This window comes from Biomphalaria glabrata, chromosome 16 (assembly GCF_947242115.1).
Source record: "Biomphalaria glabrata chromosome 16, xgBioGlab47.1, whole genome shotgun sequence".
NCBI lineage: Eukaryota > Metazoa > Mollusca > Gastropoda > Planorbidae > Biomphalaria > Biomphalaria glabrata.
In genome coordinates, this window is record NC_074726.1 from 2,468,951 (window position 1) to 2,494,920 (window position 25,970).

The following is a 25,970-nucleotide window of genomic DNA, read 5'->3' on the forward strand; positions in this document are numbered from 1 at the left end:
ACATTACACAACACCAGGCTGCCATCCATACTTCACAGTATGCATGCATGAAATAGTCAATATTATGAAGTTATTAAGACTTTATTTGTAAATACTACAACTAAATATTGAAATATTCAAATATATTCTAGTAGTACTGCTGCTTATATACTAGAAAAATAATTATAGATTGAAGATATGGAGTTTAAATTTTGTTACTATGTCACATTTTATAACAAAAAAGTTTTAGCCGCGAAACATGATGCTTTTTGGCCCACCAAGTCAAAAAGATGGCCGACCTCTGTCTAGTTTATTACCTTTCCTTAACAGTAAGATTAATACATAAATTGCCTTACATCTATTTCTAAGTCGTCCTGTTCCGTTGTTAGATCTATTTCTTTTGTTTTTTTCGAGAAAGTCTTCGCGATCTTATGAAACAGGGAAGACAAGACATTTTTTCTATGTTTTTCTTTAATTTTTGTATACTGTTCATCAATCTCAGGAATTGTAGTAGTTATCAACCTAAACTGTAAAGAGCGGTCCGATTGGTTCATCTCCAGTTCCTCTTTTTCTCTTTTTAGTTTCCGAATTTCTTCTTCCAATTTCTGTATATTGTGTAATTCGAATTTCTTTCTTTCCTGGCTAAGGCGATCAAAGTTAAGCTTGGCGTCTTTTAGCTTTTGATTTGATTCTTCTAACTGATTGTCATATTTTTGACTAATTTGTTTTTCTACCTCAGGCATCCTCCTGCAGAACTGTATTTCAGAACATATTAAAGACTTAAGACTCTCCAGGTTTCTTAGCAAGTCGCCCAAAACTCCAGTTTTGTTATCTTTTTGCCTTATTGAGTCATACAATGTTTTGATCTCGTCTAAAAGTTGCTCTAACGGTGAAGGATCATAATTAACTATAAATGTCTCTTGTATTCGTTTAAATTGTTTAAAAATTACGTCAGCTTTCGTCATAGCTTTATCATTTATTAAAGGAGCCTCTGAAGTAAGCTCTAGGAATTCTCTCTCATTTTTTGCAAGATCAAATTGTTCGTTTGAGTAGCGACTATTCTCCTGTTTAAGGCTATCAACAATCTCTATCAGTTCACTGACTTGTCTTTGTCTCTTGTGTTCGTCTGTTGTTTGATTATCAAATAAAATCACTCTGTTGTTACACTCTTTCACCAAGTCAGACAAAACACCATTTTGTGATTGTATCCAATCTTGGAAACTGACTTTTACTTGAGCTTCAAACTGATCGCCATAGGTCAAGACCAGTATACAATACTTCCTGACAAAACTCTGACCAAATACTTTCTTTAAGTAGTCTACAGTCCCTTGATCTTCTTTTGTGAATCGACCACCGAATCTCACAACTAAAAGAAAGCCGTGGTAGCCTTCTGGGTTGATAGCGATAGCCTGGGACAGTGCATTGACTACAAAGTTTGTAGTTTCATCGTTTGCCCAGTCGGTGTCGCCAACTCCTGGACTGTCCACTACTTTGATAGTCCTTCCATTAACTTCATTCGACTCATCGCTGACTTCTTTAGTAATAGAAGTACTAGAAGGCTCACTTACAAACGCTTTGTATTTTATAATTGAGTTACCAAGAGCACTTTTACCATTTCCAGTTTTTCCAATCAATAGAAGATCGATTTGATCATTAAGCACTGACCTAGGAGAAAGAACATTTAATATAAAGATATAGATAGATTTAGATATAGATATAGATATATAGATAAATAAAGCTTACATTGAAATTGTAAACATTTAGAATTAATCATGTAATTAATCATTTGTACATCTAGACTAGTAAGTAATGTTAAGTAATCCATATGGCAGGTGCTGTAAAAGTCTCCTTTTTATGTGATCGACAAAGTTTCACACGGCACAAAATTTAAATTCTTTGTCTAGATCAGTGATTCCCAAAGTGGTCTATATAGACCCCAAGGGGTCTACGAAGACTTCCAAGAGGTCTTCGAAAGTTAAAAATGAAATTGGGGGTCTATGAGATGTGCATGGGGGTCTACGATAAAGAATCTTAATTCAGCATGTCGTGACTTTAATTTTGACAATTGTAATTTTTTCATACACACATTTATGATTTGTACCTTAGGAAATTGTTATCCTGCTGATTGAATAAAAAATATTTTTTTTTAAATTTTATAACTATTTAAATTGTGTAGTTTTGTCTAGTTATAACTTTGACAAAAGGAAATGTAGACTGTACAGCATTAAGTATATGAAATTGAACTTCATTACTTCCTTGTCAAACAAGTGAGTGTTAATGTGCCATTTTTTATGATGCTATGAAACCAATTATGCTGGAGGATCATTTGAGATGATGACACCCTGATAAAAAGATAATGGTTTGCAAAACTTTCAAACACTCAAAGATAAAGTTCAGAATACACCCACAAGATCTCTCTTTGACCTGACAGTGAGATGATTATTGAACGTTTTACTATATAACTTAAGTAGGGGGTCTACGGAAAACCAGAAAATATGGCAAGGGGTCTACGAGACAAAAAAGTTTGGGAACCACTGGTCTAGATCATTGTGCTGGCCACATGACACCCTTGATAACCGTATGCCGCAGAAATATTGTCGACCAGTTGGGGGAGGTAACTGGATGAAGGCTTCTATGCTCCCTATCTATAAAAAAAAACACTGCTCGAGTCTGAAATTGAACTTCCACAAAAGAAAGCCAACTTGTTAGCCACTGAGCTATCCAAACCAATTAAAAAAATTAGAAGGTTTTATAGTCAATTGTTAGTTTAACTCTTTCTCTCCGCAATTATTTACCACATTCTGGTGGAATCGCTGGTATCGTCAGTTAGGAGAGAAAGAGTTAAATTTGTTTAATTCAACACTGAGCTTAGCTTTGCATGTTATATTTTCTTATTATAAAACGAAATTAATTTATATTCGTCTAATTGATTCACTAATAGGCTATTCTATTTTCTTTTCATTCATTCATGTGTTGTCATCTTTATCGGACAATCGACCAAAGTTTCAGCTTTCAGCTTCCTCTGATAATGGGAAGTTGGAGGAATACGTGTACAAGATTCACGAAGATAGTCAGAGGAGCCAGACAGAGTGAGTTGATATAAGCGTTGTAATTATTATTATTTTTTTTATTATTATAGCTTTTATATAGCGCTACTTTCATGCTTATAGCATGCTCAGAGCGCTTTTGGTCCAATCTCATTTGTGGACCAGTGGAGTGGGAGGGGGTATCTAGGAGTTGGTTTTCCGTGCTGCCTTTAGGCGCACAGTAAACACAACTCAGCCCGAGTCGGGTGTTGAACCTCGATCCCCCTTCTAGGTAGCCAAGTCAAGCCAAGTTCAAGCGCACTTGGCCTCTCGACCAAGCTTTTAATTAAAAGAAAAAAACATTACAAAATGTAATATTTTGTAGCCTAAATATAAATCGTTATTTTTTGTATAAGTGCTACATCGTGGGATTGTGTTTTAAATTTATAGCATTTTTTTTTGTAGTGTTAATTTCGACAAACTAAATTGGTATGGAACGTATTGAAAATTTAAAAAAAAAATTATAATGCAATGCGTAAATTATAAATACCTAACAGATCTATTAGTTGGAAAGCTATTAGCATTCGTAGAGTCTAGTCCTTGTGTCCTGCCCTGGGAATATTTAGAGAGAGATAGTATCAGTTTAAAAAAAAATACATTTTTTTAAAAGTATAAATAAAATATAGTAACAAAAGGAGTTCAAACCAAACTATGATAATGACATGCAAAGCAGTCCAAATAATTATTTCTTTAGGCGTTTCCTCCATCAATAGAATATAAAGTTACAGCGGCTTGGTATGTCACAACGTAACATTTTTATAACAGTTCTACTTACAGTCTCCACATTTGTTGAATGTCGGAGCTGTACTTGACTAGACGTATAGGAATGATCTACAGCAGACACCGAATCCTGCTTGTGTTGAATGGTCTGAGATGAAGTGACGTTTCTGAGGCCTGGCTGGACGAATGGTGGCTTAGGATTTATTTGAGGTCTTCGCTTCTTGGCTTCCGTTGAAAACTGAGTCTTTTCAAACCGTCCAATAATGTCACTTACAGGTCTACGTTTAACATCTTCGTCCATCACAACTAAATTTAGAAACATTTGAGTCAAAAGGTAAAATTTATTTTAACATAATTTTCCTTAATTTTAACCACAAAAAAAAACAACTAAAAAAAACAACATTACATTTGTTAAGTTCAGCGTTTCCAATAAATGTAGTGCGCGACCCTAGAGAGAGAACGCGACTTGCTGAATTCCAGTTTTTGAAATGGCCGATATACAGTTTATATGCTTTATACACACAGAGAAGACTACATTAGCTCAAGCATGTCATCTGCATGCCTAAGGGAAGAATTCCCAAAGAGATTTTAGAGACATCCTTTATGCTGAGCGTTCCGAGGAAGAGAAGACACCGTTGACCTCCCCCCTTCCCAAGACTTACCTGCAGCAATGTCTGCAAGCTGGATTTCAGAACTACAGACAAGAGAAAAAAAAATCTGCCTTCTCTGATAGCAATAAAACAGAAGCATTCACACATCCATGATTTGTGACAAAGTTTGCCGCCCTAGAATCGGCTTGTGTGGTCAAAGCAAATTATGTCTTCGTGTAAAGAGAAACGTAAATGAGTAATTTATTCGAGTGGTTTATTGTCTTCCAAGACAGAAGGAGCCATACAGAATCAATAATTTCTGTATTCTGTACGCCAATTACACCAAATAGCTAGCTATCTATTGTTTTTTACGTCGCCAGTGAAAATCGATTCACAAAGAGAAGCCGTAGAAATGATAAGTAAATGTCTGAACTTTTGTTTTGTTTTTTACATGCGCTTCGCTATTTCTCCGGCATATACTTTTGACTTGATTAGGGAAGACCCGCTTCATAATGATTCCCCGACAAAGAAGCGCACTTATATTTTGGGCCCGCCTCCTCTCCACCCAGCCAACAACAAACAGTTAGTCCTTCGTGCACTCTATGGCTTTTCTTCGGCTTCACAATTCAAACTTTTTTAACATTTCCACCGTGGGTCACTCACCCCCCCCCCACACACACACACACAAACATAGTGACACAAACACATAGACAACTTATTTCAGCCTATTTTTAATTACTTTGACTGCTTTAAACTTTTTAAGCATTCTCCGATTGATCCACGACTCAACACGTTACAGGCCTAGAGAACAAAAATGCATTTTCCGAAGACCCCATTCGAATGCTACATTCCCGCTTTCTACTCTGCATTTATTTTAGTATCGTGTTCACTAACTAAAAATAAATACCAATGTGCTGTTTTTAACCCTTTTGAATGTAGCGAAATGAAAATAGATCTAGATCAGCGGTTCTCAACCTTTTATGCTCGGCTACCCCTTTTACAATCACCCACTCTGCCGCGACCCCTCCCCCACACGCACATACATCAATAGAAGAATAGACAATAACAATCCAGATTTTTGATGGTCTTAGGCGACCCCTGGCAAATCGTCTGTCGACCCCCAAGGGGGTCGCAATCCACAGGTTGAGAACCCCTGATCTAGATCTATCTTGTTTATGCTTTTAAGATTCTTTTTTTTTTTTTTAAGTTTATTATTTTTAATCAGTGTCTAAATGGAATTTCACTTGTGCCGATGTGCCGTAAAAAACCCGAAATATCAAATATCATATCAAAGAAATAATACACAGTAAGTCTTATTTTCGTATTATCTTTACCTTATATATTGTCTGTAGCCTTTTGGAGAAATATCAAAAATAGAATACAAAGTTTTGATAGAAAAGTTGCGGTTTTTCGCGAATAGCAGTCGTCAGGTCACGATTCTGTCAAAACAGGTTCTTAGCAGAAGTCTGGGATATAAAAAGAACCTGTGTACGCAATTTCAGGGGAATTCATACGGCAGTTTAAGAGATCTCTTGATCAATGAATGAGTCAGTCGTACTTTATAAATAAATAAATGATGTATTAACAATACATTCTTTCCGTGTGTCTGGCCAAAAGATTGTACACGTTATTTCTCCAACACCCAGTCTGGGATCAAGCTGAAATTTTGCGCAATTATTATTTTTTTCACCTGACAACTTCAATAATCATTAACAAAAATAATGAAATAGTTAATTAACTATTGATTATTTTGTTTTGAATCTCGAACAAGAGAAAGAAATTATACTTGACTGAAGTGGTGGTATGATAAGCAATACGATTAAGTGTTTTAAATTATTTTAACTCATTCATCACATCACATTCAAAGATCGCATCACAAACCAAGAAATCAGAGACAGGGTTACCGGAGCGATCGGAGCCCATGACGACCTGCTAACTATTGTAAAAAGACGAAAGCTTAAAACCTTTGGCCACATTACAAGATCTACGGGGCTCGCAAAGACCTTCCTTCAGGGAACAGTGCCAGGAAAAGAAGAAGAGGCAGACAGAAAAAGCGATGGGAGGACAACATTAAAGAATGGACGGGCCTGCCATGGAGAGAGGTTCTAAACAAGGCAAAAAAAAAAGGGAGGAATGGAGAAAGACGGTCGACAAATCATGCCTGGTGCCCCAACGGTCCAACAGACTAAGGGATAGGTAAAGGTAAAGGTAACTGTAACATACTTACAATAGTGTTAGTAAACTGGTTTAAGAACAGTATAGGTATATTGTAACGTAGTAACTGAAATATCCAATAACAATTACTTCCTTACATGTCGAGTTTAAAACTGATCCTACCACTTTGAGGATCCAGTGCAGTAAGTCTTTCTAGTTTGCACCTTGACTAGCAACGATTTGAGTTAGCAGAAACATAGATTTAGCTGACGATATTTTCCAAGTTATTAATGTTAGCATCAGGAAGTTACATAAATATACCACACGGGTTTACCGATGTGATATAATGTTCTTAGCCTAAGTCAACTATGATGTTTTCTATGAGTATTGTACATCTTGTTATATATTTTAAGTTTTCCCTTAAAGTTATGGCTTATTCTACCCTTATACATATATTTAAAAGTTTATCGTCCCCCCCAACCCCTTTTTTTTCAAAAGAAAAAGTCTGAAAACATTGATGTCGTCGCCCACACAGCCGTTCCCCCTCCGACACACACACACACATACAAACGCATTCAGTTGATTTTTTTTCAAAGAAATGACAATGGCACATTCTATTTATATTCAGCGGCGTGGCAGTGTCTGCCAGCTAAGGCTAACGAACCCCTACTGCTTAAAGCTTGATATTTTAGGCGCTAGTTCTTTGCATTCGCCCCTTCTCCTGTCATATAGTGGGAAGCGTGGTCGAGAGGCTACGTAGCTTGGCTACCTAGAAGGGGGCTCGAGGTTCGACACCCGACTCGAGCAGAGTTGTGTTTACTGAGCGCCTAAAGGCAGCACGGAAAACCAACTCCTAGATACCCCCTCCCACTCCACTGGTCCACAAATGAGATTGGACCAAAAGCGCTCTGAGCATGGTATAAGCATGAAAGTAGCGCTATATAAAAGCTATATATATATATATATATATATATATATATATATATATATATATATATATATATATATATATATATATATATATATATATATATATATATATATATATATATATATATATATATATATATATATATATATATATATATATATATATATATATAGTTCCCCCGCGCTCAAAAGCTGAGTCACACTTAAAGGCCAGGAGTTGGACGGGCAGTCAGAGGTCAGAGGTTGTTTGAAACGCATGCTGTTGGAAACATTTTATTAGCTGTGCTTTAGCTTTTATAGCTCCTCCTCCGCGTTCGAAGATGAGCGCATTTCTCATTTCCTATGAACACGAAGATGACTGTAAAGTCCAATAATCCTCGCTTAGAAAAGCCGGCCGCATACGCGGCGTGGGTAGGTTTGGTCAGTTGCAGAAAGGCCTGCTTCTTCTCTCAGCTTTTTTTTGTTGCTTCGGCGCTCTTTTACTCTGGCCACTCTCCTTACTTCGTATCTCGTGACTCCGACACTCCCAGCTTCAGAACTAGTGCTTCCCAGCCGTGAATGTCAATATCGTACTCCTTTTTATGTAGCTGGTAAATAGTAAAATTAAATTATCCTATTCAGACTTTGCTATCTACGCTGCAGAAAAATATGAATGTCAGTATCTCGCACAACCACAAGAACACCCCCTCACAAGAGTAATTACAACTTACACGAGATCGGGGGCAAAAAAAACCCAGCGCTGTCTCAACAGGCCCATAAATCTCTAAAACACAGCTTCCAGCTCCAAGACGGAAGACAGTAATAAATTACATTAACCAAAACATGAGAGGAGTGCAAAAGTTTAAGTAGAGGATAAATAGTATGTCTGGCTGCCTGGTCGAGCGGCATACGTGCTGGACTGTTGTTCTGTCGTCTTGGTAGCATTGAGTTCATACCCTCCTGCCCGCTGCCTTCACACGTCGTTCTGCGGGAGGTTTGGGCTAAGATATTCAACTCGGAAGAAACTTCCGAAACATGGACAACATTTTGCAAACGTTTTTTATATTATAATGACAACAATTACTATATTTTTTAGACATAAGTCATTGGTCGTCGGTCCTTTATTTAGTAATTATTCACTGTGCTTTATTGAACAGTGGTATTATATGTCAATCCAACTCAATATGATATGTTTAAGTGGTTCATGGTTTATGTTAAATTTGACAATATTATAGTTTTAGTGAATTCACTTCGCAGATATATCGACCAATGACACCAGATAGGAGTTAGAGAGGTAGCGCAATAAAAATTACATCAGCGTACCCGAGAAGGTGTGTGTGTGTGTTTGTGTGTCCGGGGGGACTCAACATAAACTAATTTCCATGAGAGTAGTAATGGAGGGTTGAGGTTCAAACTGCCTACCCCAAATTAAATTTTCCCAACTTTGACTTTTTTATCCCAGTGGGTAAGATCCACTAATAAAGTGAATCAACGAGAATACATGCAACAGTCTGAGGAGAACTAAGCAAACTACATTTACTAAATTTCATTTCACTTCCCCCAAAAAATCATTTGAAGTATTGATCTGTTTTCCTACCATTTGATGTACGTTAATAGATAACCTGAACTATTTTTCTTGAAATTGAAACTCAAGAAATGCGCTTCTGAAGCTCAGAATAAAAGAAGAACGATTGCGCCGTGGCCTCTTCTCACATCACGTGCGCCGTGGCCCCTTCTCACATCCCGTGCGCCGTGGCCCCTTCTCACATCACGTGCGCCGTGGCCTCTACTCACATCCCGTGCGCCGTGGCCCCTTCTCACATCCCGTGCGCCGTGGCCTCTTCTCACATCCCGTGCGCCGTGGCCCCTTCTCACATCCCGTGCGCCGTGGCCTCTTCTCACATCCCGTGCGCCGTGGCCCCTTCTCACATCCCGTGCGCCGTGGCCCCTTCTCACATACCGTGCGCCGTGGCCTCTTCTCACATCCCGTGCGCCGTGGCCCCTTCTCACATCCCGTGCGCCTTGGCCCCTTCTCACATCCCGTGCGCCGTGGCCCCTTCTCACATCCCGTGCGCCGTGGCCCCTTCTCACATCCCGTGCGCCGTGGCCCCTTCTCACATCCCGTGCGCCGTGGCCCCTTCTCACATCCCGTGCGCCGTGGCCCCTTCTCACATCCCGTGCGCCGTGGCCCCTTCTCACATCCCGTGCGCCGTGGCCTCTACTCACATCCCGTGCGCCGTGGCCTCTACTCACATCCCGTGCGCCGTGGTCTATACTCACATCCCGTGCGCCGTGGCCCCTTCTCACATCCCGTGCGCCGTGGCCCCTTCTCACATCCCGTGCGCCGTGGCCTCTACTCACATCCCGTGCGCCGTGGCCCCTTCTCACATACTGTGCGCCGTGGCCCCTCACATCCCGTGCGCCGTGGCCCCTTCTCACATCCCGTGCGCCGTGGCCCCTTCTCACATCTCGCTGAAGCATAGTCTCGTTTCCTCTGACCCACTAGCTGTCAATGGAGTGGTATCTACTGTCATTCTAGCTCCAGAAAGAGCCTATTCTACGGACGTTCTTATGTTCTTAAAAAAAACCAACAACTTACTATCTGGATTGAACATGCGTTGCATAAGTCTGTATGTGATTTCGTGTGAAAAGACAGAGCTGGATTTTTTTTTTTGACATATCTCTTTCCCGCCCTTTACACCCACCCCCTAAAAATAAATTGTTACGCCCATGCCTTTCTATTTTCCTTTTAAATGACAGGACACTTTTTCGTATCGTAAATCCCAGTAGATAGGGGTTCTAGGGAAAGGAAATATCCGATATCGTAACTAGATTCTAGAAATCTAGGTCTGGGTCGGACTTACAAGTATTAGACATTGGTTTAATCTAAAGTCATATCATTTCATTAATGAAACTTTAAAGTGAGTATTATTTTAAAGTAAGTAACGGTACCTGTCAATAGAAAGTAGCTAGTTGTAGATGATCTGTCTTTTAATATATTTTACTACAGGTGTATTATGTATGCCACATAGCTCGAGCAGCCAGTAATCCTAGAAATGCATAACTGTGCGGAATAACACATTCATAGCAGACCAACCATGACAGATTTACATTCTCGAATTAGTAAAATGTAAAGTCTACAGGATTGCTTTACAGTCATGTATCAGGCATGTGCCCTTAATTTATTTGCAATCGATACCTTATTTAACTTTCCCTTTCCGTTAGTCTGTTGGACTATTTTGGGCACCATGCAAGATTTGTCGACAATCGATACACTATCTTAATAGTACAAGAACTAAAATGCGATTAGGCTACTAGTATGTTTGTTTAAAATGGCTTAAAAGATTTGGTATTTCTTTACTCTTCTTAGATACTATCTCTCCGATTCTCTCACTCTCTCTTCATCTTTCTTTTTCTCCCTTTCCCCTTTATTTGTATCTCTATTTTTATTACTTTCTCTTTCTCTCTTTTTTCTCCTCTCTTTCTCTCTTTTTTCTCCTCTCTTTCTCTATTTCCCTCTTTCTTGCACTCCATTTCTATCTCTCTCTTTAATTTATCTTTCTGCTTCCCCCCTCTCTCTTTCTCTCTTCTCTATTTCTCCCTCCATTTTTGACAAATCAACTCACTCTCTTTTATTTATCTTTCTGCTTTTCCTCCTCTCTCTTTCTCTCTTCTCTCTTTCTCCCTCCATTTTTGACAAATCAACTCACTCTGTCTGTCTGTCTGTCTGGCCAAAAGATTGTACAGGTTATTTATCCGACACCCAATCTCGGATCAAGCTGAAATTTTGCACAATTTTTTCTTTTACCTGACAACACAAGAATCACTAAAAGCACATTAACCCATTAATTGGCTATTGGTAATAAATTACTTTGTTTGCTTTCTCAAACAAGGGAAAAATAGTGTACTTGACTGAAGTGGTGGTATACGCTGAATAAATCTCTTTTTCCAAGGGAAAGAAATAGAAATAGTACTTGACTTAAATGGTGAAATAATCCGATTTTTAGACTGTCGTCGTAGGTTAATAACAAATTTAATAATAATACTGATCCAAACTAATTGATACATTAATATAAGCTTTTTTTGAAAAGTATATTTCTTTATTTTGCTTGTTCTGTCTCTATTCCCCTTTCCATTTTCCCTCTCTCTTTTTTCTTTCTCTATATCTCTTTTTTATATCTCTTTCTCTCTCTTTTTCTCTATCTTTCTCTTGTTTTCTTTCTTTTTCATTCCTCTTTCTACTACTATCCCTTTCTCTCCTCTTCTCTCCTTCTCTTTGTTTCTTCCTCTAAATCGCTTTCTCCCTTTCTCCTTCTCTCTCTCATTCTCTCTCTCTTCCTTGTGTCTCTCTTTCTCTATTTGTCTCTTTCCTTCTCGCTTTCTGTCTCTCTTTATCTCTTTCTCCCCTTTCATTTGCATGTGAATTATTTGAATTATGGAATGGCGGTGAATAGCTTTTTAAATTCTGTATCAAATAGATCTATGCCCGGACCGTATATCTTATCTTATCTTATCTTATATAATACAGACGTTACTTCAAAAAAGAAGATGATTACGTCCTACGCGTCATGCATTTAGTCATGCATATTAACCAATGACTTAAATTCAGCCAAGTCACTGGTTTTCCTGGCTAGCCCAGGCAACCCATTCCATGCTCTAATAGCATACTAATATCCCACTACCAGGGGTATACCACACGACCAGATGGCCCTCCATTAAGGTTAAAATGTATACGCCCCATAACACACTGGAATATAGCAATATTTAACGGTTTCCATTAATTAGATAACATTGAAAGTCTTCTTCTAATCTTATAAAATACAGACGTTACTTTAAAAAAAGACGATGGTTAATCTAGTCATGCGGTTTTCCTGGCTGTTTCAGGCAATCCATTCCATTCTCTAATAACGCTTGGGTAGAAGGAGATTTTAATGACGACGGAATTTATTCTTCTGGTAACAGAAATATCAAAACAATTACTATTGTTTAAGAGTGGATTAAAGATTTTAAAATCAAATATATATGTAGAATATTGTTTTTAAACAGATGAGACCTGTAAAGGAACTTACAGATGTGACTAACAAGCTTGAAGTGTTAGAGGGCATAAAACAGCAACTCCAAGTTATTATTGCAGATATAACAAAGGTAAGTCTTGGTTGTATGTTATAATCAATACATTTATTTTTATTTTATTGACCATCATCTACATCCATCTATGTTCCGCAAGGTTGTCATTGCCGGAAATGGTATTGGATGTAAGCACTACATTACCTATAAAAAATGCTTCCTAATGGCATGCGTTTCAAATTTTGCTTATTCTGAGTATCTGCTTATTTTCGTAGACAGGTTTAATTCACGTGGTGTCTAAGTAGTCAATTATTCCAGTAGTTCGTGGAAGGTTTCGAGGAACAGTTTTAGAATCACTTGCAAGAGAAAGGCTAGGAGGAAATCGCTAGACCGAAAAGCGAAAATGGGAGGATAGACATGGCCCCAACTGAGGCGAATAGCGCTAAACAATGTCTGTTACGGAATAACTGTTACAGCTCTATGCTATTCTGGGAATCAAAAGGATCATAAAGTCTCCAAATTTGTTGTTTTCCAAGAAACTTGGAGTTTAAGTAAGCATTAAAATTACATTGAGATAACCTAGATCAGAAGGGTAGTTGCAGTATATATATAGAAGGTTCATTTAACAAGCTTATTTTTACGACACTGATCTCTCAATATAAGAGTAACCCTTTTAGGTTACATGCGATGTATAGGACGGAATGGACAGATGATGTAAAGATCTTCGGTTAACGAAAGTGTGTCAACGACCAACCTTCTTTACCCTCCACAATGAATGTCAGGTAACCATTAGAGTTGAAAGAACTGAAGGGCGTTCTAAGAATCACAAAATTTTAAATCCCAGTCTTGATCAATCTAAGAACCATAAACTTCACGGTTCAAAGCCGAGTGCCTTAACTCTTTCTCTCCTAATCGACGATCCCATCGTTGATTTGACCTCATTAAATTAACTTAAAATTTAATTTGAAAAACTTGACTATGTGTTATATAAAAAGAGCATACATTTCCCTTTAATTCAATACCAAATACAACATTTTCTGTTAACAAACAACAAAGCTATTGAAGCCCAATCATAACAGGTGAGTGAAATAGTAATGAACTAAAAGAAGAACTCCTTCGAAGAGTGGGAAAAAAATAACGGAGAGAAAGAGTTAAGAACTCAGCCACCAAGATAGCGTCTTTTGACTCTATTTTCTCTGTTTATTTCAAAATGTCTTCAAATCTTCATCTCGTTTATCGTTTCTCTCTTTTGTTTTCTTTAAATTCTGAACGTGGGGGGTCGCTGGTTTGAATCCTGGTGGAGATTGGGACTTTTAATTTCGGGATCTTTAGGGCACCTTTGAGTTCACCCAGCACTAATGGGTACATAACATTAGTTGGGGGAAAAATTGTGTTTCATAAAAAATCACTATTGTACAAATCTTCATTATTAATAGTAAAACAGTATCGAATAAAAAAATACTCTGAATAATATATAACAAGGTTACAAAGACAGTATGTGTGGAGACACAAACTCAAAACCGGCCCCTGAAGTGGTCCACCCAGGAAGGTAAAAAAGCAGGTTTCAATATTTTCAGAAAGAACATCAAAATGAAATTCTATCAAAGATAAATGAAAGAGCAGAGTGGAGAAAGAAGGTTGACGGATCTTGTGTGGTGCACCAGCAGTCCACAGACCAAAGTATAGGTGAAATTGAATGTGAAGTTAGATTTCAACTGGCCTAACTAATGGCTTATAATGAATATATAATTGTTTTAATTGTTTTGTAAAGGGACAAACTCTTTTTCCTGAAGAAAAAAAAAGTAAAAAAAAAAATTATTTGATTTTCCCCAATGGTCGCTACTCCATCGCTACAGTTCACGCAATAATATGAAAAATTACGTATTAATTGTTGTTTTAAATTATATGCATATTAAATAGATTTTTTCTCTTTAAAAAAGTTAAAAATGTTTTGTGTGTTGAGATAGTAATTAGTAAATGAGAACTTACATAACTTAACAATAAAAATATTTTTAAAAATTTTTGACAGAAAAAAAAACTTAAAACCGTTTGCATAAAGATGCTAGATAATTGTATATAGTGAACCCCCTTGCTAAATAGCCTCCTTTGTTTGTCACTATTTAGTTAATAGTTGTAAAAATGGTGTATTTTTATGAAAAAACTGCTTGCATAGTTGATTTTAAAAATAAATTCTTTCAATTTCAGAAAAGAAAAAAGTAGTCGTAGCATCATAACTTTGTAGGTCTAAAAGATTATGATGTCAGATTCTCAATATCTTTTCTAGTTTACGAGATCTAAATGTAACGGACTCACGGACAGATAGACAACACAAAACTCATAAAGCGGCTATTCACTTTTTGGGGGGCCTCTAATAAAAAGATAACATCAAATAAATAATTTATTTTGCCAGGTGATACAAAAATGCAAATCATGGATCCACGAAACAGATCAAACGACATTCCAAGAACTCCATCAGATATTGATCTCTAAAACTTGTGATTACACACAGCAATTTTCTCAATTGGCCAGTAAGTTTTTTTCAACATTATTTACACGTTCATGTCTTTATATTTTAGATTCAAATGAACAGATAATCTACCCTGTAGACCACAAGGTCTGAAAGGGGGCACAACTTCAGATACGGCTCCCAAGAACCAAGAATATTCAAGCCACAGTCTTGCCCTAAATAATACCACCTGGCAAAATAAAGTATTTATTTGATGTTATCTTTTTATTAGAGGCCCCCCGAAAGGGGAATAGCCGCTTTATGAGTCTGTAACAGAAATACTCAAGTACAAAACTAGAAAATTCAAACCATGAGACTGGGGTACCAGCAATGAATAATATCTGGCAAACTGCAAACTACTGAGCATTCCAACTTCAGTCGCCTCAGCGTGTCGCCTCCGTGGAGGCGTCCTAACAAGGTCTGATGGGTTAGGATTAGCAGACTCGGCCTTTTGCTTCATGCACATTAAAACACAATTTTTAAATGTAAAAGTAAACAGAGCAATAAGACTGTATATGAAACAAACTAAAATTGTAATGAAATAAAATAGTATAGAGAAATAGAGCATTTGGTTTCGTGAAAATACAAAATAGAAATCACCAAACTATAATGTGAGCTGTGTGATCGAATGGGAAAGTGAGACTAATTTAAATCACGATCGAATATTTTTAAAAAATCCATTTGTATTGCGCAACGTTCATTTTTATACATGATCAGTGTGCTGTACTTCTTTATATGAAGCAAAATTGTTGAGAAGTACGTAATTAGGAGGTTTCCTTGCTGTTTTTAGGTGATCAGTTAACACAGCTCTAACTTCAAGGGAGATCTATTTCAAATCTTTATACAAGAAGAGTTATAAGAGTTTTATCACAGACGACGTGTTGTCCTGCTTGCTTTAAAGTGAAAATAGCGCCAAATGATTTGTTAAATATTATTTAGGGCAAGACTGTGGCTTAAATATTCTTGGTTCTTGGGAGCCGTATCTGAAGTTGTGCCCCCTTAAAGACCTTGTGGTCTACAGGGTAGATAATGTGTAGGTCATCTGTTTCTGTGGTCTACGTTAAGGACCAACACTTCTCCCCAATGTCAACCATTTCATCTGGATGTACTCAGAGGCCCTGATGACCCCGAATTAAAAATGACCAGGATTCGAACCCCAGCCATCGCGCTTCCAATCTCTCTTTGTAATCTTGTTTTATTTTTCTCTTTGTTTTGTTCAACCGTGATCTGAGATTTACCAAAGAGTGTGAACTCATTTTTGGATGTAAAACAGTGAAAAGTAAAGAAGACCCATGACCCATAAGTCATAAGATCCATCTGTAATAAAAGTCAGAAATGGATGTATAGAGCTCAGTACTATTGACTCATTTGTTTGCCAAAGCTTATAGAAAAGTTGTCTGTCTGTCCGTCTGTCTGGAACAAATTTTGAACACTAATTTTCTCCCTCTTTACATTCTCTGATCAAATTTGAATCTTTGCATAATTATTCATTGTCCCTAACAAAACATTAATCAATACAATAAAAACAACAAGTAAATTAATTAATTAGTGGTAATTAATATTTTTGTTTAATATAAAAAAAAAAAGAAAATAAATATGACAGCTTTAATAAATATGACTGTAAATGCTCAGTTCTTTCCCTTTAAAAAAAGTATTTGTTATAGTTTGCTTGTTTGCTTTATAAAAAAAAATATAACGACTGATTAGGCCACTAGCTCAACACCATTTTTTTTTACATTTCGGCATAATAATAAATATCCAATAAATAATGTTATAGAAGGCAGGCTGCCTGGTCTTACGCTATACGCGCTGGACTCGTACGGACTTCTCGATAGTCCCTGCTTCATACCCTGCCCGCTCCCATCCCCCGTCGTCCTGCGAGAGGCTTGGACTAGGAAATAAACTCTTAAATAACATTCGAAACATGTCAAACATTTTGCAAAATAAGCAATACGATTTAAATATGCATCAGTTATTTAATGCTATAAAAGCACAAATTTAAAATTCTTGAGAGCAAAATTAATCTACTAACAAAACGTGCATTTAGATAGCAATTATTTTGTTTTTAACCATGCAACACAAATAAATTCACTCTATTTCGTTGATATATTTATACAGACGAAAGATGCAGTAAACCTCCAAAGTCCATGATCGCTGAAGAACAATTGACATTTTCTGAAATGCAAAGCGTTGAAGCTGCTGGCTTGGACATAAAAGGTTGTATTCAAATTGAAAAACAAAAGCTGTAGAATTTTAAGAATGTTATTATTTGTTAATATAAAGTAGAATATGTGCCGTTTATCCTTTTAGAAAGATCAAAACCGTTTGACCATTTTTTTTTATAAAAATCTTGGCGTAAACGTTCCCTTGATAATAGCAGTGATCTTAGGATATGCAAAGTTGCCCTACCACAATAGAGTATACTAGAGTTAGGTAAATGAAGCAGATATCTCGTATTACAGAACATACCCACTATAGGTCGAGATGAGTTATGCAAAGCCTGGTAAAAACATTGTTAGTTTATCATATTATTCTTTGTGATAGTTGTATGGTCTAAACTCGAAATGTAACACTATAAGTGAAATCACATACATAGAAAAATGCATTTGTGTCTAATAATTTATCATACTATTTATTAGAATTATTTTGTATGCCACATTTGATGCCCTTTCTGCATGTAAATTTATTGTATATCTCTGTCTCTGCCTTCTGTTCTTATGTCTGCGTCTACGAGTGTATTCTTCGGCTCATGTGTATTTTTATTTCTAATTAACAGCTAGCCTTGATTACAAGAGATTAGAAGAGAAACTAAAAGAGGTTACCACACGTGTAGCGTCACACACTGATATGATTGAGAGTCTGCTAAAAGATAAATTAGCTCTTAAAAAAGCTACCAAAAAAGTATCGAAACAAAACCAAGCGAATGAACAGCTCTGTGCTGAACATTACGAAGAGATAGTGGCAGAACTTTCAAGTGCTAGCATCTTCATGTCAAACTTAGAGGTCGAGAACATTAAATTAAGAACAGATTTGACAGAACACATTGCAAAGGTAATTTAGTTTGAAGGCGCGGTGGCTGAGTGGTATTAGAGGTCCAGGGTTCGAATCCTCGTGGAGACTGAAAGTTTTAATTACGGAATCTTTAGAACGCCCCTGAGTCCACAGCTCTAATGAGTACCTGAAATTATTTGGGGAAAAGTTGATGCAGTTGGTTGTTGTACTGGCAATATGTATATGGCTCCTTATGCCTCGAAAGATAATCGATGCGTCCAGGTGGCTTTGGTTAAACCGCATTGCAGCAGCACCATAATTTCCTCTCTGGGTGCATTCCTTAGGTCAGGGGTCTTGGGCGGCCCATGTGTCATGGTCCCTCTATCAACCTTGCTGATTAGATCCAAAGGAACGCATCGCGTTACATTTGGCACCAACTCAGTTGCAGAAGCTGCCGGAGGGAATTTCACAGTTGATACTTCCAACGCATGATTTTTCTTCAAGGCAGCAGGGGTTTGAAGTCAGAGTATTCCTCTACTAAATTAATTGCCTTACTAGGCTGAAGAGCTCCATCTACCTGAAGCTCCCGGTTTTGTGGCGCAAGGTATCCGCCTTCACCCCTTCACCTGTTAGTAATAGCAGTTTCACCGGACTTAGTATCTAAACCACACGAGCAGGCCCGGTGCTGCATTTGTCAGAGGCTATCTGAGACGCATGCCTTTAGGAGTATTTTATAGACAATTGGAGTTTATCCCCATTGACACCCCCAGCCATGACAACCTTTGAAACCATTTGGCCATATGACAGTCTTCTTAACCGTCAGCCTCAAAAGCAGATAACCTTTACATCTTCTGCGCTATAGATTGCAAAGTCTAAAAGTTTGTTTTATAGATGTTAATAGTTCCTTTGCAAATATATACCATTTCGTCCTAGCCAGTAAACTCACAGAGGACTGGTCAGCAGGTAATGGCAGCGGCCTGGCCTATCGTGACCACCGTCTGAACGAAATGAATCTTTGTAGTAGGCCTCAACACCGACCTGCAACGTCACAACCTATGGGCAGTGAGACCAATAGCTCGTTGTCACAGCAAAATGTCTGTGATTATTTCCCCTACTTTCATAAGAAGTTCGTTTCTTATTCCATCGGGTCAGTCCTTAGCATCCTCTCATAGATTGCAAGGTCTAGGGTAATCTAAAACTTAAGTATAACCATCGCTAAATTATTCAATCATTTATTTGATGTCTTTATATAACAAAATATTGAAAAAGTCCATTAATTGCATTTTATTGTTTTATAATCCTTTTAGATGGAGGATGTCTCTGAAAAAGGTTACAGAAAGGAAATGGTGTCCGATATGGGTCTGTACTGATCAGCTTTTTAAACTAATAATTGTTGTCATAAAAGTTAGACGAAGCGTTGATTGAAATAAACTACACCACACTTTCTCCCATCCCCCCACACCACATACACACCTGCGATGAACAACACTTGGTAGCAAGGCTGGAAGGGCTGGTCGAGGCCACAGCAAGCTATTATGGAACAGTGCAGGACAGGCTACTGTCCTGATGTTTTGACTCGCGCTGCCAACTATGAGACGAAGAAGAGGAAACCATTTCTTACGTACTTTTTGACTCCCCCCCCCCGACTTGTTGCTCTCTACATGACTTGATAATCTCCCCCAGACTTTGTGATCTCCCCCAGACTTGCTGATCTTCCCCTGACTTGCTGATCTCCCCCTGACTTGCTGATCTCCCCCTGACTTTCTGATCTTCCCCTGACTTGCTGATCTCCCCCAGACTTGCTGATCTCCCCCACACTTGCTGATCTCCATCTCGACAGGTCTGTAAAGCTACAAATTCTCGACCTGAATAATGACATTCATGCACTATGCAAAACAGCTGGGGTTCTATCCAGGGTTTTCGCAAGAAAGGATTCTAACCTTTCAATCCTTCGCTAAAATGTAGTTTGATGATGATGGCACAAATGGAGGTCTACATGCTACTATAGGGCAAGTCATGGATTGCAAAGGAAGAGCACAAATTGAATTCATTTCACTTACGCTGCCTAAGAAGGATTCTGAAAATCATCACATGGAAGAGTAGTAACACTGAGATACTCTCTCGAACTGGACTTCCAAGCATTTTTAAACATTCTCAGGCAACAACGCCTGCGCTAACTGCTCACATTCGCCAGATGGAGAATGAGGTAGCCTGAAAATTATCCTTTATGGACAACTTACGATGAGCACATGTAAAACTGGTCGTTCTCACCTCTCCTATCACTGGGATCTCAAAGTAGTAGAAATGCCTATTGTTTGTTTGAAAACCTAACTCTAGACCGCATTACGTAGAGAGAAGAAGCTAATAGTCTTTATCGTTTCTAGTCATTTAAAATATACTCACAATTCGACAAAACATTTTTTTCTACATATTAAAATAGTCTGAAAGCATAGACGTTTCAATACCAATATGTAATGGGTAAATCGGTTGTGTTTCTACTTTTCGAAACAATTGTCATGCATTCCGAAATGTTAGTATTTTCAAAAAGTGGATTTGTTTTTCAGTCAATGACCAACAGCATGTAGCTGAACTTAAAACACAAATCGAGAAACTTAATGAGGAATCTGGTAAGTCAAAGAAAAAAGTTTTAAACGCTTATATCAACTCACCCTGTCTGTTTGCCAGGAAAAAAGTTTGTACATGTTATTTCGCAGACACCCAATCTTGGATAGAGCAGAAATTTTGCACAATTACTTCTTTAACCTGGCAACTCAAGAATCACTTTAAAAAATTCAAGTTTTTGGAATTAATTACTTTGTTTGGTATCTCAAACAAGGAAAAGAAATAGTACTCGACTAAAGTGGTCTTATAAATTGAATTAGTCCCCTTTATATCAGACTGCCGTCCCAGGCTTAGTGAACACAAACATAAAATAGAAACAACATATAACTAAACAATCTTCCATGTTCGTAGACTTTTCGTTAGCAGAGTCGTTACCGCTTTGCTTTGAGAAGCCTGGGAATGCTGTAGCCCACAAGTTGGAATTCAGGATCGCCCTTTTTTATTTATTTTATAAACGCTTTTTTTTTGGTTAGTCTAAATCTATTACAAATTAAATTACATGACTGTTCTAAACTAATTGATACAACTACGCTTAATATAAGCTTTCTTTTTAAAAATGTATTTTTTAAAATGTTTTTCTTCTTTTGATTTTATATTCTTTATTATATAAATCAGTAATAGAACAAAACAATGTGTTTGCATAGGTTTAACTGTAAGTTACTTCAAAGTTCCGACACTGAACCAGGACACGAATGGAGTTAGCAATTAAACTCAACGTCACCATCAGCTATTTCGTAGTTTGTTGGGCACAACTCATGATCCGTCTATCATCTTTCTCCATTCCGCTCTGTCTTTTGCCTTGACTAGTGTCTCTTCGAATGACAGACATGTATATATATTCTTTAATGTTGTCTTCACTTCTTTTTCTCTGTCTACCTCTTCTTATTCGACCTGGTAATGTTCCCTGCAGGAAGCTCTTTGATAGTCCCGAGGACTAGTAATGTCGCAATACAAATTAAGATTGCGTTTTCTGACTCTTTTCATTCGATACACATTATTAAACAATACACATATTTTCTACCTAAAACAATTAGAAACTTTTATAAATGGGATTTAAAACGAAATTCAAATATAACAAAAAAAAAATTTTTATTTCAGAAAACAAAAAAATAACAGTTACACGTTTTTTTAGTTACAAAATATTACCTTAGTTAATTTAAGTTTCAATATAAAAAAAGTGTAAGGCAAAGTTAAAAATTAGGCCGTTCGCAAACAAAATTAAATGAAAAATAGACAATAAAAATCTTCTATTTCTATAAGTACGGGAATAGAACAGCGGGCCTCTGTCTGCAAATCTTACAATAACCATTCTTAGGGAGGAACCGTGAACACAGTTTGATTCGGATTCGGAGTTTGAGAACTCTCGTGATCAATTTATCATTATTATTATTATAGCTTTTATATAGCGCTACTTTCCTGTTTTTTGGTCCAATCTCTTTTGTGGACCAGTTGGGGGGGGGGGGTGAGGGGTATATAGGAGTTGGTTTTCCGTGCTGCGTGGCGCTCAGTAAACACAACTCTGCCCGAGTCGGGTGTCGAACCTCAAGTCTCATTCTAGGTAGCCAAGCCAAGTTCAAGTGCACTGGGCCTCTCGACCACGCTTCCCGATTAATCAGTCAGTGAGTGGTATTTTGCACTTAGATACATAGATGACTATCACCCATGATCATCTAAAATAGTGTCGTGACGCAAGTCTTTTAATTATGAACAATAATTTTCGTATATTGTAATAGTTCCATGATACAATGATTAGCTTTCTATACGCTGTACGGTTGTAGCAATAACCCTGAATAAGCAACATGCTATTGATGCCAACGATGTACTAGAACATGCTTTTGAACTTATTAATCCTCAGCACAATATCAAGCAAATCTGGAGGTACAAGAAGCTAAGAACAAAAAACTAACGTCTAAATTAGGTTTGTAGCTTTCGACAACGCACTGATTCTAGTTTTTTGCATGTTTATCATAATTTCAATAAAGTTCATCATTAACCCTTAAAACGCGTGTGGTAGTTTAGCCTCTAAACATCAGAATTGTAATTCCATTTTGTTTGCACTCACTGCTCAGCACTTTAAGGGTTAAATGTATACTATTTTCATTTTTTCTTTAGGGTTCTTTCCTAGAGGGTTTTTGAAAAGAGCTAAAAGGTACGTTGATGAACTTCTGTTTTCTTATCTTATCTTATAAAATACAGACGTTACTTCAAAAAAAAGAAGATGATTACGTCCTATGTGTCATGCATCTAGTCATGCATGTTAACCAATGACTTAAATGCTACCAAGTCACTGGTTTTCCTGGCTGTCTCAGGCAACCCATTCTATGCTTAAATCTGTCCTAGCACATGGAACGAGCAATGTGCTTTTATCTATGTGTCTTTCTAAGTATTTTTTTAGAATTTTTTTATTGGCATTTGTAGGCTATGGTTCAGTGTTTTATGTATAATTGCTACTTTACTTTTAAGTCTTCTATCCTATCTCCTTTATTATAGCTATAAGTCACAGTTCGCTGGTCTCCTTTAGTCATAGAAAGACTCCTGAAAGAATACTTCTCATTTCGTCAAGTAAGGTATGGTGGCTGAGAGATAAAGCGACTGGTTTCGAACCAATGTCTCGGGTTGGAATATCAGTTAAAACTGTTTGAAACATGATCTTTACATTATCCGCGTATAGATCGCAAGGTCAGAAAGGGATCCTACTCTTTTTTTTTTTTTCAGTTTTGTTTTTTAGTGGCTCATCAGCCTAATTCTGAAAGAAACATTCCTGGCCACATACCACTGTTAAAAGTAATAACAGCCTTGGTATTAAAAGAGACAGTCTTTTAAAGATATTAGAAATAGCTAAGCTAAGTTATTCTGATATTCTACTTTCAAATATGTGCTTATCATAAACTTGTATTGCAACTTATTGGGTTAAGACCAATAGAAAAACAAAAATGATTAACTTTCTGCGAAAGTGTAGGGACGACTGTAGATCTTAAAGCACACTTTGTTCTTATAGAACGTCCGATTGGCTTCAATTTTCAGAGTGAGAGAGGAGACTTAATATTAAGTAGTGCGCGAGTGTTTTCCTTTTTATTTGCCTCTGTTAATGGAGAACTATTACTATACAGTATGTAATGTACTTGGAGGCGCGGTGGTTGAGCGGTAAAGCGCTTGACTTCCGAACCGGGGTCCGGGGTTCGAATCCTGGTGAAGACTGGGATTTTTAATTTCGGGATCTTCGGGCACCTCCCAGCTCTAATGGGTACCTGACATTAGTTGGGGAAAAGTAAAGGCGGTTGGTCGTTGAGATGGCCACATGACACCTTCGTAAACCCTAGGCCACAGAATCAGATGACCTTTACATCATCTGCCCTATAGACCACAAGGTCTGAAAGGGGAACTTTACTTTACTTTACTAAATAATGTACTTATGCGGCCAACTATAGGCCAAAACAGTACCTACGTCATGTTTTATGCTTTGTAGCAAAACACAGGCTCACAGCTTAGAGGTGGACATACTGTGTTGTTATTGTTACAGCGTTAGAGACGGATGAGCCCTGATAGCGTTGTGCATATATAGTCTACTCTTACGGCTAAGGGCCCCGCAAAAAACGCTCGCCCAGGGTACTGCTAAGGCCGCCCCTGGTGAAACCCATGGCCACAAAAAAAATCTTGACCCCTAACTCTCACCATATGCTCATCGTAATAGCAACATATTAATTTGTATTTCATAGCGATTGTATCGGAACGCTGTAATGCATTACTCATCGTAATCTTGATTCATTTTATCATCCTCAGATTTCTTAAAGAATCACGCAAGTCTCCTATCAACATTTTCCTATTCGGACTCTCTGGTTGTGGTAAAAGTGCCGTGGGAAGCTGTATCCTTCAAAGGAAATGTTTTAAAAGAATCGCTTCCCTGCAACAAGGAACCAAGCAAGTACAATGCGAGGTGGGAGAGTACAACGGGCGGAGAATAAACGTTTTTGAATGGCCAGATTTTTGCTCTAACAACGACAAGAAACAATCAGAATCTTTCATCAAGACGCTGATGCCCTGGGTATTAGAAAAATGTGCCAATGATTTTCGGGTAACTCTTGTTGTGCTTAAGTTTGGGGACAGTATAACCAACGAAGTTATCCATTTGGTTGATGTTCTTAAGGCAACGTTTGGCCGGAACACTTTAAAAGAATCTGGTGTATTAGTTCTGACTCGAGGGGATATCTTCAAAAAAAGTGTCAGGGAGTCTTTTAGTGACTGGTTACAAGTGCAAGATGGCCATTTAAAAGAATTAATGGCGGCGTGCAACGGGAGAGCACTCTTGTTTGACAATATTTTGAAAGACACTGACGTACAAGGGGAACAACTGCAGAATCTTATGAACATGGTGGATGAGATAATTCTGGATCATACTTTTGTGTTTAAATCATAAAATTTAAATTTTCTGCTTCACTCCAAGGTCAAAGCTTAATTTCATGAAGATTTCGCATCTGCTAAAGTGTTTGTAGTACTGTAATAAAAATAATAATAATGGGAATGTCTTCGATTCCGAATTTTAAGGATGAGTTCTGTATTTCACATGACTACTCAAACCAAGTTGCGACATGCACCTTTTTTTTCGCATCACATGCAGACAAAGTCGTTGTCCTCCTGCGCTGTGTCCAAGATTTCGATACGTCTTCTGTGTCTGTCTTCATTAAAGGCTCTCTTATGGGGGAGGGCTGTGTCCCTATCTGTATCTCTATCTCTTCCAGAAGCCATCTGCTGCCAGCTACTTTCCTCTATGCCAGTTGAGTAGAAATGACGCCTGATCTTTATAGCGCTTATGGGGGGCACCTCTGTTACGCTGTCCTCCTTGTCAAAACTATGTAAAATGTCTGAATGTTTAATTTATATGTATGTGTGTATATAATGTAATTCATAATATACGTTATATCTAGAATTTATTTTTTTGATGACGTTTTGTTTTAGAAACTTCAATAGGAAAAATATTTGTATTTATTAGAAGTAATAGTTGTATTTAATAAAAATACTATTTGTATTTAATAAAAATACTATTTGTATTAATAGAAATACTATTTATATTTAATAGAAATTATTTCAATTTAACACAAATGATATTCGTATATAATAAAATTGTCCAATGTTTGAAATTATCCGAATTCCTGTCATTTTACATAGACAAAGTTTTCGAACATTCGTGAGAAAATTGTACTTGAAAAAGATTCTCAAAAACAGTTAAACTTAATAGAAAGAAGCGCCATTACTAAGAACTAATCTCTGTGCTGATGAGCCGGTTTGATGCTGATGACGCTGGTCACGTGGCTACAGAAACACATAAGATACAGAAGAAGAAAAATTGGA

The 25,970-nt window shown here is 37.5% G+C and overlaps 2 protein-coding genes across 11 annotated transcripts in view; one reads left to right on the top strand and one right to left on the bottom strand.

Annotated features, from left to right (window-relative positions):
* LOC106053354 (uncharacterized) overlaps positions 1-4,086 on the bottom strand; it is a 5,581-nt gene extending 1,495 nt beyond the window's left edge. The window contains exons 1-3 of the mRNA XM_056013734.1: positions 3,841-4,086; positions 3,556-3,617; positions 1-1,644 (exon numbers count right to left, since the gene is read on the bottom strand). The exon at positions 1-1,644 is cut by the window's left edge and continues 1,495 nt beyond it. Coding sequence (XP_055869709.1) covers positions 315-1,644; positions 3,556-3,617; positions 3,841-4,086 — 1,638 coding nt within the window. The 3' untranslated portion in view covers positions 1-314. The remainder of the gene's footprint in view (positions 1,645-3,555; positions 3,618-3,840) is intronic.
* The window catches only part of LOC106075706 (uncharacterized), a 73,796-nt gene extending 48,046 nt beyond the window's left edge, over positions 1-25,750 (top strand). Inside the window, exons 2-11 of one of the 10 annotated variants that reach the window (XM_056013740.1) lie at positions 2,983-3,068; positions 12,485-12,583; positions 14,916-15,033; positions 17,130-17,228; positions 17,788-18,062; positions 19,310-19,361; positions 20,567-20,629; positions 22,480-22,542; positions 22,737-22,773; positions 24,405-25,750. In XM_056013740.1, the coding sequence (XP_055869715.1) occupies positions 12,485-12,583; positions 14,916-15,033; positions 17,130-17,228; positions 17,788-18,062; positions 19,310-19,361; positions 20,567-20,629; positions 22,480-22,542; positions 22,737-22,773; positions 24,405-25,038 (1,440 nt within the window). In that variant the 5' untranslated portion in view covers positions 2,983-3,068 and the 3' untranslated portion in view covers positions 25,039-25,750. Of the gene's footprint in view, positions 1-2,982; positions 3,069-4,011; positions 4,120-5,625; positions 5,682-5,893; positions 6,578-10,208; positions 10,377-10,468; positions 10,606-12,484; positions 12,584-13,155; positions 13,288-14,915; positions 15,034-17,129; positions 17,229-17,787; positions 18,063-19,309; positions 19,362-20,566; positions 20,630-22,479; positions 22,543-22,736; positions 22,774-24,404 lie in introns of those variants that run through there. The other 9 variants (XM_056013743.1, XM_056013742.1, XM_056013741.1 and 6 more) reach the window with 9 other exon arrangements.
* The last annotated feature ends 220 nt before the right edge of the window (positions 25,751-25,970 follow it).